Below are 13,599 nucleotides of genomic sequence, written 5' to 3'. Positions count from 1 at the left end.
TCAGCAAAGTGGCTCTTATCTCTTGGTACATTTGGAAAGCAAGAAATGATGCCATCTTTAGTAGAGGGGGAGTCAGCCCTTTGGAAACAGTTGCAAAGGCGAATTTTGCAATGACAGAATTTTCATGTACTAGAGACAGTCTCAATGTCCACATGGATAACCCTCCACATAGAGATGATATTTCTCATTGGAAGGCTCCGGACAGAGGTAAATACAAAGTTAATTGTGATGTTGCTATGTCAGCAAAAGAAAAAGAAGGGTTTGTTGCAGTTGTTCTACGTGATTGGGAAGGGAAAATTGTAGATGGTAGAACTAAGCCAGTAAAGGTTTCTTCAAGCTTGCATGGGGAGCTTTCAGCCATAAGAGAAGCGTGTGTGATGCTCAAGACTTTGGATATTAAAGAGGCCAAGATAGAATCTGATAACAAGCAAGCCATTTCTTTGAGTGTTTCTGAATTGGTCCCTCCCTGGGAAGTTTTGGCGGTGGTGTTGGATATCCGTGACATGGCTAGAAGAGGGAGCCATAGCTTTGGATGGATTCGAAGGCAAGCTAATGGGGTTGCCCACCATGTAGCAGCTTTGGCAAAGAGAAGAAATCTTCCACCCAGTTGGACTGCTTCCCCCCCTTTTTCTTTACTTACTGTTTTATGTAATGAAGTCCCTTTGTAGCCTTGTAGACCTTTTCGTCTGATCAAAAAAAAAAAAAAGTAATTGGCTTCATGTTTAAAATTTTGCCACGGGCAATGCTATGGTTGTTCTACTCTACTCTACAACGTTTTTTCAAATTAATCGGAGTGATAGCAGAGCGGGCCTCACGCAGCAGGCACCGCACCCTGTATTACTGGTGGTGAAAATTTCAAAATCATAATTCGTGTCACAGAGCCACATTAACCTGGTCTGGTAAGTTTCTTGTATCTTCCCACTCCTGACATCCAAAGTATCAAACTTTGCAGGAGAGAGAGAGAGAGAGAGAGAGAGAGAGAGATGGTTGCAACAGCTATTTCTTCCGCCATTTCGCTATCGTGCGCACTTCTTCCTTCCCAAGGTCAACATTTTCAAAACCCCTGGTAACTAAAATCCCCCCTCTCTGTTACTCACTTTCTCATTGTCTTCTCCTTTGGTTGAACATTAGGTGGGTCAACTCGGAGCCTTCTGCGGAGGAACAAAGAGGTCAGCTTTACATCATGCATTTGCGATTATTGTAATCTCAGCATCTCAATATTCTCAAGAAAGAACTGTCGGTTACCGTTTTCCTTCTACGAAATACTATGAAAGGAATTTGTATTACTCAACGGGGACTGTAGATATGGTGTTCGATGAAATGTGCCTGCCCGAATTTCGTTATTGATTCGTGTTCGCAGCTAATCGTCTCTCTCCACGCATGATTTGTTGTTTTGCACTCTGTTCGTGCACTAGTTGGTAGTGCATTGGGCCCAACTTGGACTCAAGTATATCATCAATTGTACTGTATTCAAGAACTAGTTTACGTTTTCTTTTTTGCTTTTCGAGCGACGAGCTGGTTTTGCTTTTAGGGTTTTGTCGAGAAAATGACTCGAAGGGATAACTACTGGCTTTGTTTTCGGCAATTTTTTTGTTTCCTCTGATGTTTCTGGATATAGTTTTAATCAAAGACTGGAATTTTGAATTCAAGAATAGAACTCATTAAACACCAAAAAATGGGTTTCGGTGAATGCTAGATGTGTTTGGTGTATACTTCCTGGTCATTCTATCACAGATGCTATCATCGGTGATTAGAAGACTGGGTCATCTCGTTTGGTTACTCAAACTGCAAAGATGAATATTTTCTTTTCTATTCTCCCAGTCAAGTCGAAAGTTGTTTGGTGCGAGTGGTAACGCACTTCATTTGATCCAAAACAAAACAAGGAAAAAGGACAAAGTTGGATGTTGATAACTTGATGCTGAATGATCTACAGTTAAACGAAACTTAACCTTGTATCCTAATCATTTGGGATCATCTACATGAATCCTTTCGGAGTCATAATGTGATCCTTGACATAATTTTGGTTAATGTTCCTACTGCAGCTTGCAACATGTGGTTCTGGTGTTTTTATTATAGAAACAGAAATCACCTTATGCACAGAACTTTATAATTTCTTGGTGATAATCAGTCGTTACTTCAGTATTGTCGAGATGCTTCCACAATAAGCAACAGATTTGAGTTTTTTACGGTCCAGATTTACCTTTTGATACTGTTGCGATTTCAAATAAAAGAGAAAATTTTATATTGCACAAATTTCCCAGAAGCTGCAAATAGTGGGAATATGGGATTATCTTACAAGTCATCAGTAACTACTTCATATGTTGCAGAGAAAATGTAGAGGGAAATCTGGTCCTGGTATGATCACAGCCCAATTTGAGCTGAAGCCTCCTCCGTATGATCTGGTAAGATTTGAACTGAAGCCTCCTTGATATATCATCACAACTTGTAGAATTCTTTTTGAAATTCTTGTCGGATTACTGGTTGAAAAGTACAAGCAAGCTAAGATAATTGAGCTCTGTCAGCTATATGGCATTTTACGGTAGCTATTTTGATACATTTTTTCGTTGACTTTATAGGATTAGGCCTGTGCTGCCTTCGTTTAGAGTCTCTGGTCTTAGGCTTCAATTTGCTCCATCATCCATCACTATGTCACTTTATTAATTTTCTTGTTTCTATAAATACACAAATAATTGTATAAAGCATCAAGAAGTCAATAGATTTTTTTGTGCTATTACTCAAACATCGAAACCTTTTTCCACCTGAAATGGAATATAATTATCAGGATTCTACGTTAATTCCTTGATTGATATATGGCAGAAAGCTTTGGAACCCCATATGAGCAGCGATACAATGGAGTACCACTGGGGAAGGCACCACAGAACTTATGTTGAGAACTTAAACAAGCACATAGAGGGAACAGAGTTGGATGGAATGGCATTGGAAGACGTTATCATCGCTACATACAACAAGGGAAATCTCGATCCTGTTTTCAATAATGCTGCACAAGTATGAATTTACAAACTACATGTCCGTGTGCCTTCTCAAACTATTCATGCCCATTAACTTATTTTTTTGGTTGAATGTGGAGCCGAATCTCTCACCATTTTAATCAGACATTTGTAGTTAGGATTACTGTCAACTCCATTTGATGAAGTCCTTCATCTTTGAATACTGGAGCATGTTTTATGACAAATTTCCTGATTTTCTCCCATCTCATGGAGGGTAAATTTTTTTTTTTTTTCCATTTCGCATGTGCATCCCTGATAATAAACTTTCACAAATTTGTTAATTTAACATCATAGTTGCAAATTTTAACCTTCTACCATCTGCAGGCATGGAATCATGATTTCTTCTGGGAGTCTATGAAACCAGGTGGTGGAGGAAAGCCATCTGGAGAGCTCCTAAGATTGATTAACAGAGATTTTGGGTCTTTAGAAGGGTTAATCAAAGAGTTCAAGGCAGCTGCAGCCACACAATTTGGTTCCGGTTGGGCTTGGCTTGTATGTGAGTGGCATTGGAGCTCCCTTGTTCCAAAATCCGCCAGTTTGCTTGTAGTATAACTAGCTAACTTCGTACATTTAGCAATAACTGAAACTCCTGTTTTGTTTTCTTCTAGACAAAGCAAATAGACTTAATGTTGGAAACGCCGTAAATCCTCTTCCAAAGGAGGAGGACAAGAAGCTCGTTGTGGTGAAGAGTCCCAATGCCGTGAACCCCCTTGTCTGGGATTATTCAGTGAGTCTTTCTAACTAGTTAAATGTCCCATTATCCCCATCTTTTGGGTTTTTTATAAGTTAACTGCTGGCGGTAGCTTGTAACTTTTGATCGTATATTCATTCATAACATTTCATTGGCTTTGAGAATCTTATAATATTTTCACTCGCTTGCTGCAGCCACTGCTTACTATTGATATTTGGGAGGTAACCTACACTCACACTTATCGAGTTCCTCTTTTGTTTTTTCCCTAGAAGAAGAATTTTTATTAGCTGATTACTAATTGATTCCAAAATTTCTTTGATCATCACAGCATGCTTACTACCTTGACTTCCAGGTACTGCTTAAAATAAATATAAAATGGAATATAAGTTTTTGCTTAGTATAAGAAATTCGGGGTTTTTTTTCCTGCCTTCATGTGCTGTTGATTATGTTGCAACAATGATGTCTCTCACAGAACCGGCGGCCAGATTATATATCAACCTTTATGGAGAATCTTGTATCATGGGAAGCAGCCAGTTCTAGACTAGAAAAGGCACAGGCCCGAGATGCTGAAAGAGAAAGAGAAGAAGAGCGGAAAGCAGAGGAAGAATGGAAATTGAGATTCAAAAGCTAAATAACTTCTGAGATAGGTTTGGTGCTTAAGTATTGAGTCTATTGACCTATGAAAGTCACTCGGCTCCCTTCAATTTTGTTCTGATTGTTAAATGATCGGTAGAGAGTTCATGGGTTTTAATAAATGACTGGTATAGAGTTTGCCTGTTGCTGCTGTGCTCAAAACTGCTTCCATGTTTCTTGAACAGGGTTTTGTGGAGGACCATCCAAGAAAAAGTGATTTACTGCAAGATGTTAGAACCAGAGGGAAAAGGCAAAAGAGGGTATGAAGATAAATTACCTACGTATTGGAGCAAGTCCACTCATTTATGCTAAATTGGCTTTGCCAAGGCTATTTTTTGCTTGCCACAATATCGAAAGCCAAGAAAATAGCAATGTTGTTGTATCGGTTCAGTGCCATTTTGACACAATCTCAACTCCAGACCATTGGATTAAACTCATTTCATTCTTCAATGTAATCACATGACTGCGGATCAAAAAAAGAAATGTAATCACATAACTTGGATGAAGTGGGAGAAATGGTAATGTCATATTAACATATTTTGTGCCATATTTGAAATAAAAGATGGTAATGCCATTTTCCGGTTTCAACAAATGGCAATGGGTGGACGTAGATTTTACCAAAAAATAGGATAAATTATGGGAATAGTGAGACAAATGGCTAGGGGTGGACTTGCTTAATTGGTTCCCAGAAATTTATACAATCACTACTCTTCTTTTTTATTCTAAACACAATAAGTCACTCTTTGGATCCTGAATTTTGAATGAAAGATGGAAGAGTGGATCAACCACTTACACATATCCAATTGAGCTAATTTTTTGCAGGGGCTATTCAAAAAATTATTTTGAAATCATGCCTTGTTCATATGGTGTTTTGAAAAATTTTGGGTTTGGTTTTTTGAGCAATGAATGAAGAGAGAAATTAGAGTAACCGTTCTAGAAACCTTTTTAAAAAATAAGCAATTTATTTCACTTTTTCAAATTAAAAAATAATGTAAATGAAAAATAATTTTTCAATTTTTTTCGCGCCGTTTAAAAAATCTCAATGTGATCAAACAAGATCTATATTTATAGAAAAATTATTTACGTTACATGATTTTTGAGCTTGAAATTGCCTTCTTAAAAAATAAGTGCTTCTTTTGAGTTTGGGAACGAGGCTTTTATGGGTAATGAGTGAAGAGAGATAGAGATAAATGAGAAGATAGAGGTAATGAGTGAAGAGAGTAATGATAAGAAGTAGAGGTAATGATTGGAAGTAGGGATAATGAGTGTTTTGCGAGTTGAATTTTTTTTCAAAACACCATCTGAACAAGGCATCGAACGGTTCTGATTATTCATTTGGGATTTAAATATGGGCCTCACATGTTGTTGTACATTCTTTGGTATCACAAATTTCTGAGCCCTTTATCCAAATTATACTAATACTCTTTCTGTTCCAATACTCTTTCTGTTCCTAAACGAGAGCTCATGTTATTATTCCGGGCATTTCAAAAAATTGTTTATATTTTTAAATTTATAATGTTAAAAATATTCAATATAAATTTTATTTGATAGATTTCAATTAATTTTATCATACAAAAATTTTAAAATCATAAAAAATATTACAAATTAAAAGATTATAAAAAAGATAAAAATAACAGAAAAAAGGTAAAGGAGGACCCTCAGGACGGTGGCAGTAATATTTTTCGGTTGAAGCAAATAAAAGGAGAGGGAGTGTGTGTGTTCCTGGAGGCGGGGGCTCTGCTGCCTGGAGCAGCAGGCCCTACCCACACCTCAAAACTACGTAGTTTTGAGGCAAAACTATTGGTCCCCTTCTTCTGTTTTGATGTGCTGGCCGCTTGGGCCTCTTTTTTGCTCTCCTTTGTCCACAAAAACCAATTCTCATGGGAAAAAAAATTGAATTAGACATATGGTAGTGTAGGACTGTTAAACGAACCAAGGTACTCGAGTTTGAGTTCGCGTTCATTCGTTAAAAACTTGTTCAAGATTGGTTTGTCACATAAACAAACCAAGCTTAAAATTTTTTTTTTTAAGCTCCTTAAGATTTCAAACCAAGCTTGAACAAGCTATTACTTAGCTCTTTGGATTAGTATGTGTAAAAAATTCAAGCTAATTGAGATTGACTCGTGTTTGGCTTGATTAAAACTCGTTTAAGATTGACTTATCTTATAAACAAGCTAAGCTCGAACATATTTTTGAAACTCGTTAAATTTTCAAACCAAGTTTGATCAACTACCTACTTGGCTCGTTTATCACCCTAGTAGTGCAAGCATCAAATGACCAAAAAAAAAAAATCTCATGGGTAAAAAAAAAACCTGAATCTCCACCATTAGGTTCCCAATTATAAATATAATTCTTCACAAATTTTTATATGGTTTATATATTTAAAAATATAGTTAAAAAATTAAGTACTCCAATTTTCAATCCATTTGTACCGGTACAAATATTTTTTTTTTCGGATAATTTTATCCTAAAGAATCATATTTATATAATATTTATCTATGGGGCTCTCATAATTAAATGTATGATTTTTATTTGGTTCTATGGCTCTCTTAGAGCATCCACAATGTAATAATCAAAACTAAAAGGTTGCTAAAATTAGCAATGTTTGCTCAAAAAAATGCTCATATTGTAATAACCAAACTTAGCAACCTCTTAGCAACTCATTAAATTTTGACCTTTGAATAACCAAACTTAACAACTTTTACCAATAACCAAAACTCAATAACCAAACCCAATAACCAAATTCAAAACTAAAAAATTAAAAAACACCTCACATTAGAATCGTCTCATCGAGACGAATAATTTGGTGTGGTCGGGTGCGTGATTGGAACTCGTTTGCAATTGGACATAGATGTATTGCGTATTGTAAGGGGTTTTTTAATAGGGATACAAAAATAACCAATGTGGAAATCAAGTTTGTTAGGTTTGATTATGAACTAAATGGATAATCAAATGCTGACGTGGCACATTTTGGTTATCGATTTTGATTATTCCCATTACGGATGCTCTTAGGGCTCTCATATAAGAGCATTATAGCCAATAATTAATTATGACCTTTTTAAGAAAAAATGATCACAAAAAATAAGATTTTTGTACCGATTCAAAATTCGGACCATAACTATTCTTTTCTTTTTTTTTTGTTTGTGCCCATGAGAATTGTTTTTTGTGGACAAAGGAGAGCAAAACCAACAGATCAAAACAAAAGAAAAGGACCAACGGTTTTGCCTCTAAACTACGTGGTTTTGAGGTGTGGGTAGGGCCGGGCCTGCTGCTCCTACCAGGCAGCAGATCCCCCGCCTCCGTGTGTTCCTAGTGTCTTCATTCAGTTTGAGGCGCCATGTTCCGACTGTCGCACCGCTTCGTTTCCCGAGCCACAGTGGCGGCGAACTGGTGTCGCCGCCAACTTTCCACCGATATCCCGGCGGAAATAGAGGGGGATTCTCCGTTCGTGCAGGCTTGGAAGAAAATCATACGAAACTTGGAGCCACCCAAGACTCCCTCGGCCTTCATGAAGCGCCGCCCACCGCCGCCATCCTTCATCCCTTCCAAGCTCACCGTCAACTTTGTCCTCCCTTACTCCTCCGAACTCTCCAACAAGGAGGTCTCTCTCTCTCTCTCTCTCTCTCTTTCTCTCTCTCTCTCTCTCTCTCTCTCTCTCTCTCTCTCTCTCTCTCTCATGATGATGATGGTGTTCGTTGTTAGCTGATGCAAGGATTCATTTGGTTGATTATTTCTGTTGAATTATTGGTATATGCAACTGGGTTCATTTAGTTTGATTTGATAATTCATTGTGCTACAAGGGTTTTTTGAGTTAAATTTGTTGCACTGTTTTTTTTCCTCAGTTGGGATCTGTTGCCAAAATTCTTGTTTTCTCTCCAATCGACGGAGAATGGATGAGAAATTGTATCGTAAGCTTGCTGGAATGTAGGTGTGAAAAGTGGAGTTTGGTTCCTTGCCGTATTTCAGGACTTTTTTAGAAACAAATAATGAAGTGGATGAAGTATGGAATAAGATTAACAAAATGGACTTTATTAACCCTCAAAGTAGAAGAACAATCAATCGAAATGATTGAGTGAACAATTACACGTTAATTCTACTCCTAGAAAAGAAAAAATAAAGGCCTGATTGGTGTTGTTTGTGTGTATCCCTAAAACTACTACTATCTTGTACTTAAATAGGCCTCCTTCAATTTGAATTCAAATCTTCCCTCCAAAGTAGCAGCTAAAACTCCTTCGAATTCTGGTGAAGAACCTTCTTCAACTGCCGATCATGCCCACGTCAGGAAAACTGTTTTGTTAATTGTGGTTAACATCCTCTTTAATCGTGGAATCATGGGACTTAATTCCTTTTGACACCTGTCACCTGATTGACGGACCAAAGGGCCATAGAAATACGCCACGTGTAGGCCAATCGACGGACAAGACTTTTTATAATTTCATCATCGATTTACTTCCATTCTAAATAATTAAGGTGAGTCCATTCTATTCTTTTACTTGCCTATATTTACCCTTGCCACGTGTCGTCCAATCGACGGGTAAAAAGGAAATCTCAGTTATGGTACAAACAGGATCACAATTCAATTCTCTCTTGAGACAAGCACCTAGATAATGTGTTTAGTACTGTATATTATTTCAATTAACTTTTTGATATTCTTCAACTTTGAAATTTCAAAATCTTATTGTTGCTGTTATGATCTCCCCATATATGAAATGTAGGTTTCGTCCCCGAGAAAGAATAGTTGGGGAACTAATTTTGGAAGCTGTGATTTTCGATGTTGTCCTGTTTTCAAAACCAAGATTCACAACGACTTACACTACAACACTAATTAATTATTAGGGGAGAAACTAAAATTATTTGAACTCAATTACCCACTCCCACCCTCTCCCCCCCCCCCCCCCAAAGAAAACTATCCACTCTCACCTATCTACACTTGCACACACGGAGTGTGTGCCCCAACCCCTAGTCATACTATTGAAGTGAAGCATTCACGTTTAGAAACATGGGATCTTCTCGCTCGTACATCGCAATTGAGGGTGAAAGCATAATGCAAGAGTAGGAGTAGCTTTTTCACTGAACAAAAGGTTTGGTATTTTTCGATTAATCAAAGAGTGTTGCTATATGTACCGACCACGGGGAGGGAAAACGTACCGACGGCCGCCGGCGGGCCGTCTCCGGCCACCGGACGGTCGATCCGAGCCGTTCAAAAATTCTTAAAAATAAAACCGAGGGGGTCAACGAGGGAATCAAGGGCATCCGAGGTGTTTAGGGTGCTTGATCAAAGCACCCTTTTTTCGTGTATATATGTGTGTGTACATATATACACGAAAAAAGGGTGCTTTGATCAAGCACCCTAAACACCTCGGATGCCCTTGATTCCCGCGTTGACCCCCTCGGTTTTATTTTTTAGAATTTTTGAACGGCTCGGATCGGCCGTCCGGTGGCCGGAGACGGCCCGCCGGCGGCCGTCGGTACGTTTTCTCTCCCCCAATGGTCGGTACTCATAGATTTTTCGATTAAATCAAATTGGGAAACAAGCAGGCGGACACAAAAAATGCTCGGGCCTTGCACAAGTCTAAATATCCCAATAATTATACTAATTTTTCAAGTAAATTTGAAGAAAGTTCTATGAGATCGGTTCTTGCAAGTCCTGTGGGTGAAAAAAGAATTCGTAGAATTATGATCTCTGTGTGAAAAAAAAAACCCTAAATTACCAAATAATCAGCAATATATTTTCCGCTCTCAGGTGTAAAACTAATTGATAGCTCTGTATATATAATCAATCTCACCTCTTTATCAGAACTAACAAGTAACAAAATAAATTATCGCCTGTATTTGTTGTTATTAATGTAGAAGTACATGTGGTTTGGGCTGCAAGTACAAATCATGCGTCCGCCATTGGAAAAAAAATAAAAGAAAGAAAGAGAACATGATACTTCAAGTTTCATGGGTTTTCATTCCATTTGCAGGTTGACTTGGTCATCATTCCATCAACAACTGGACAGATAGGTATCCTCCCTGGGCATGTAGCCACGATTGCACAGTTGAAACCAGGAGTTCTATCGGTTCACGAAGGCAGTGAAGTGACCAAGTGCTTTGTCAGTAGCGGGTTTGCGCTTATTCACGCTAACTCTTTTGCAGATATAGTTGCCATTGAGGCCGTGCCGCTTGACCGCATCGACCCAGTCCAGGTCCAGAAGGGTCTTTCTGAGTTCACTCAGAAGCTAAACTCCGCATCCACAGATTGGGAGAAAGCTGAGGCCCAAATTGGTGTTGATGTACACAGTGCCATGAACTCTGCTCTTACCGGTTAAAGGGTATCAGGGCAATGCATATTCTGTCACCTAAATCCTTTTTTCTCTTTCTTCTTTACACTTCTTAAGGCATACTTGAGGGACTTTTTGATGCTCTGAGGTTTGTTTTAGCTTTGCACAGGAGAGTTATGGTCCATGTTTTTATAAAATGATAAACTGTCTTGTATAAATTTGGATAAATAAGGTTTGGGGGTCTGCTGGCCCTGCTGTGACTTGGGGGCAAGGCAGCAGGTCCCTCAATCGCACATACTATCCATATGAGAGTTTGTACAATTGTTAATACAAATGTTGCTGTATGTATCTTTTCTGAAAAGTACGTAATGTTTCGGAGAATAATTTTTGAACTTTTGTACACCATTCAATAGTCTCACTAAGCAAAAGGTATGCTACATTGCTACTTAACGTAACAATATGCACAACATGCTTCGGTGGCACAAAAAATACCCATAAAAAACCTATCTATAGTTTGTAATCTTTAGAGAAGTTGTTTCCGTTATTTGGACTTTTGATTATGTTTTTGAGGAAAATATCATGGCATTTTCCAAATTCATGTTTTTGTGGGCTTAGGCTGCGTTCTTATGAACTAAACTTAAATTTGAAAATTTTGTCCTTATTTGAATTTTTTTCGCATTTGTTAATTTTGCGCTAAACTTTTGTGGGTTATGGATTCGTCTCAACTAGAAAAATCAGAAAAATAATTTTTTTTTTTTACTTTTACCCAAATATTTTGAGAAATAACCACTTTTTAGCGCAAAAAATGACTTTTTTTGCTAAAAAGTTGTTATTTTTCAAAATACTTGAGTAAAAGTAATAAAAAATTACCTTTCTAATTTCTCTCATCGAGACGAATCCATAACCTACAAACATTTAGCGCAAAACTAACAAATACGGAAAAAATTCAAATAAGGACAAAATTCTCAAATTTAAATTAAGTTTAAGTTAAATTCATAAAAACACGGCCTCAAAAAAGGAAGTGTACAAATTGCAATATTAAAAAATGACCCAGATAAAAAATCATTTCTCAATTGGCTTTCCTTTAATTACCACAAGAGAGTTGAACAATCCTCTATTATATGGGGAATTGATTTCTACCTTTCATTTTTTGATATCCAACTCTTTTTATTATCTTTTAATAAAAAAATACATACATATTTCAACACTAAAAATTAAAAAAGGAAGTGTAATTATCAAAAAAGAAAGTACTCCCTTCCCTTAAGGACAAAGTTTAATTTTTAATTTCACATTGAAAGTGAAACACATGCACCAAAAAAATGTGCGCGAATATCATTTTTTTTTCTTCTTAAGTTATGTTTCACATCGAACAAAAATAGAATCCCATCGAAGGGTGTCATTGCCGATTTCAAATCTTGGTTCCACCACATAGCAGAGTTCCATGTACACTCACGAGGGCAGCCTCGCCTTTCACCCAATCGGGCCAATCACAAATACGTCGTCTATAGTCTAGGGTTTCTCTCTCTCTCTCTCTCTCTCTCTCTCTCTCTCTCTCCACACCATGAAATCCCAACCGTCAACAACGGAACAAGAACCATCGGAAACCGATCCGTCCACGTTCGCGTTCGCCGTCACGAGAATCGCGTCGGCACAGATCTGTCAGTCGGTTGGGTTCACATCGGCCCGGCTCTCCGCCCTCGACACCCTCACGGACGTCGCCGCCAGGTACCTCTGCGCCCTGGCGCGGTCCGCCGCCGCCGCCTCCGCCTCCTCCGGCCGGACCCAGTCCAACCTCCTCGACGTCGTCCGCTCCGTCGAGGACCTCACCTCCGTCCACGGGTTCCGCGGCGCCTGGGACCCGAGCCGGCAGCCGCTCGCTTCCGCCACCCTCGCCGACCTCTCGAGCTTTGTCGAGCGCACCGACGAAATCCCGTTCGCGAAGCCGCTTCCCCGTCCTCCTTCGCCCGAGAGGGCCGTTTTTACGGCGAAAAGGACCGGGGTTTTGCACGTACCGAGGTGGTTGCCGGCGTTTCCGGAGATGGGTGAGAGAGAGATTGGTGGGGAGGAGAGAAGTGGGATTGTTGGGTCATTTGGGAAAGTTGATGGGGGTTTTTTGGTTGATGAGAAAATGAAGATGGGGTTGTTAGAAAAGAGGGGTAGAGTGAGATTCAAGATGGGTTTGGGTGTGGGTAGGGCTAGGGGTAAGGTTGAGGGAGGGGGAGAAGTGGGAGAGGGATTGGTGGGTGTGGATTTGAGGAGTGGGGTTTGTAGAGGAGGGAAAAGGGTGTCATGCCACCAAAATAGGAATGTGGATAAAGAAGAAGAAGATCACAGGAAGAAGAAGAGGAAGAAGAGTAGTAGGGATGTTTCAAGAAACTACATTTGATTTTTTGATCACATGCATCGAGAAAATCATTGGTAGAGGTGTGGATGTTGATTCAATCATTGATACTAGCTTTTAACGGCATGAAAGAGAACCGAGCATAGTTCAATATACCTCGCTTTAGTAGAGGAGGTAAAAGGGTGTCATGCCAGAATAGAGAAGTGGATAAAGAAGATCATAGGAACAAGAAGGGGAAGAAGAGTGATGTTCCAAGGAAAAGAAGAGGGGTAGTAACTAGTGAGTATTAGCTCCTCCCGAGGGATCCTACCCGGGGAGATTTGATTCATTGTGAATTCTTTGATTGAGAATGAAAGAGCTCACTTTGACTGTTAAGAGTCTGTAACTCCTTCCCTTTTGTGAACCACTCGTTTGTCTTTCCCCGTGAGTATAGCATGATGAGCCCAAGTTACGGCAGCTCTGGATGACAAGATAGATAGATCTTCCAAAAGGATAGAGATGTAGCTCCTTCACCCGCTTGCGTTAGTAGTATCTTAAAATCAGTTATCTATGAACAACAGACCAACTGCCTGACTTGAAGTTGACCGAAACAACTACAAAGCAAATAAGGAGGATATCATCATTGAGTTTTTGATTTGAGGGTCTTTTTGACGAATCTGAGAC

At 39.0% G+C, this 13,599-nt stretch overlaps 2 protein-coding genes across 3 annotated transcripts; both read left to right on the top strand.

The window, feature by feature from the left end:
* The first annotated feature begins 758 nt into the window (after positions 1-758).
* On the top strand, positions 759-4,877 carry LOC131320679 (superoxide dismutase [Fe], chloroplastic). Of its 2 annotated transcripts, XM_058351462.1 has the most exons (10): positions 759-1,044; positions 1,132-1,169; positions 2,328-2,402; positions 2,818-3,006; positions 3,333-3,504; positions 3,617-3,735; positions 3,894-3,920; positions 4,028-4,051; positions 4,172-4,346; positions 4,518-4,877. In XM_058351462.1, the coding sequence occupies exons 1-9, from the start codon at positions 984-986 to the stop codon at positions 4,328-4,330; spliced, it is 864 nt and encodes a 287-aa protein (XP_058207445.1). In that variant the 5' UTR covers positions 759-983; the 3' UTR covers positions 4,331-4,346; positions 4,518-4,877. The 2 variants fall into 2 exon arrangements, with proteins under 2 accessions (XP_058207445.1, XP_058207446.1); XM_058351463.1 differs by lacking the exon at positions 3,894-3,920.
* A 2,768-nt stretch (positions 4,878-7,645) lies between these two features.
* Positions 7,646-10,808, top strand: LOC131320680 (ATP synthase subunit delta', mitochondrial-like). The gene is made up of 2 exons (XM_058351467.1): positions 7,646-7,933; positions 10,299-10,808. The coding sequence occupies exons 1-2, from the start codon at positions 7,670-7,672 to the stop codon at positions 10,641-10,643; spliced, it is 609 nt and encodes a 202-aa protein (XP_058207450.1). The 5' UTR covers positions 7,646-7,669; the 3' UTR covers positions 10,644-10,808.
* The last annotated feature ends 2,791 nt before the right edge of the window (positions 10,809-13,599 follow it).

The sequence above is a fragment of the Rhododendron vialii genome, chromosome 3a, assembly GCF_030253575.1.
Source record: "Rhododendron vialii isolate Sample 1 chromosome 3a, ASM3025357v1".
Taxonomy (NCBI): Eukaryota; Viridiplantae; Streptophyta; class Magnoliopsida; order Ericales; family Ericaceae; genus Rhododendron; species Rhododendron vialii.
The sequence above is the reverse complement of the archived record's forward strand: the minus strand, read 5'-3'. Positions and strand labels throughout refer to the sequence as shown.

Bases quoted from the DNA above. Each gene is read 5' to 3' on its own strand.
- LOC131320679 (XM_058351462.1), top strand. From the start codon at position 984: ATGGTTGCAACAGCTATTTCTTCCGCCATTTCGCTATCGTGCGCACTT. The intron at 3,505-3,616 runs GTGAGTGGCATT...GTTTTCTTCTAG, and splicing joins CGGTTGGGCTTGGCTTGTAT to ACAAAGCAAATAGACTTAAT. The intron at 3,736-3,893 runs GTGAGTCTTTCT...CGCTTGCTGCAG, and splicing joins CCCTTGTCTGGGATTATTCA to CCACTGCTTACTATTGATAT.
- LOC131320680 (XM_058351467.1), top strand. From the start codon at position 7,670: ATGTTCCGACTGTCGCACCGCTTCGTTTCCCGAGCCACAGTGGCGGCG. The intron at 7,934-10,298 runs GTCTCTCTCTCT...TTCCATTTGCAG, and splicing joins CCGAACTCTCCAACAAGGAG to GTTGACTTGGTCATCATTCC.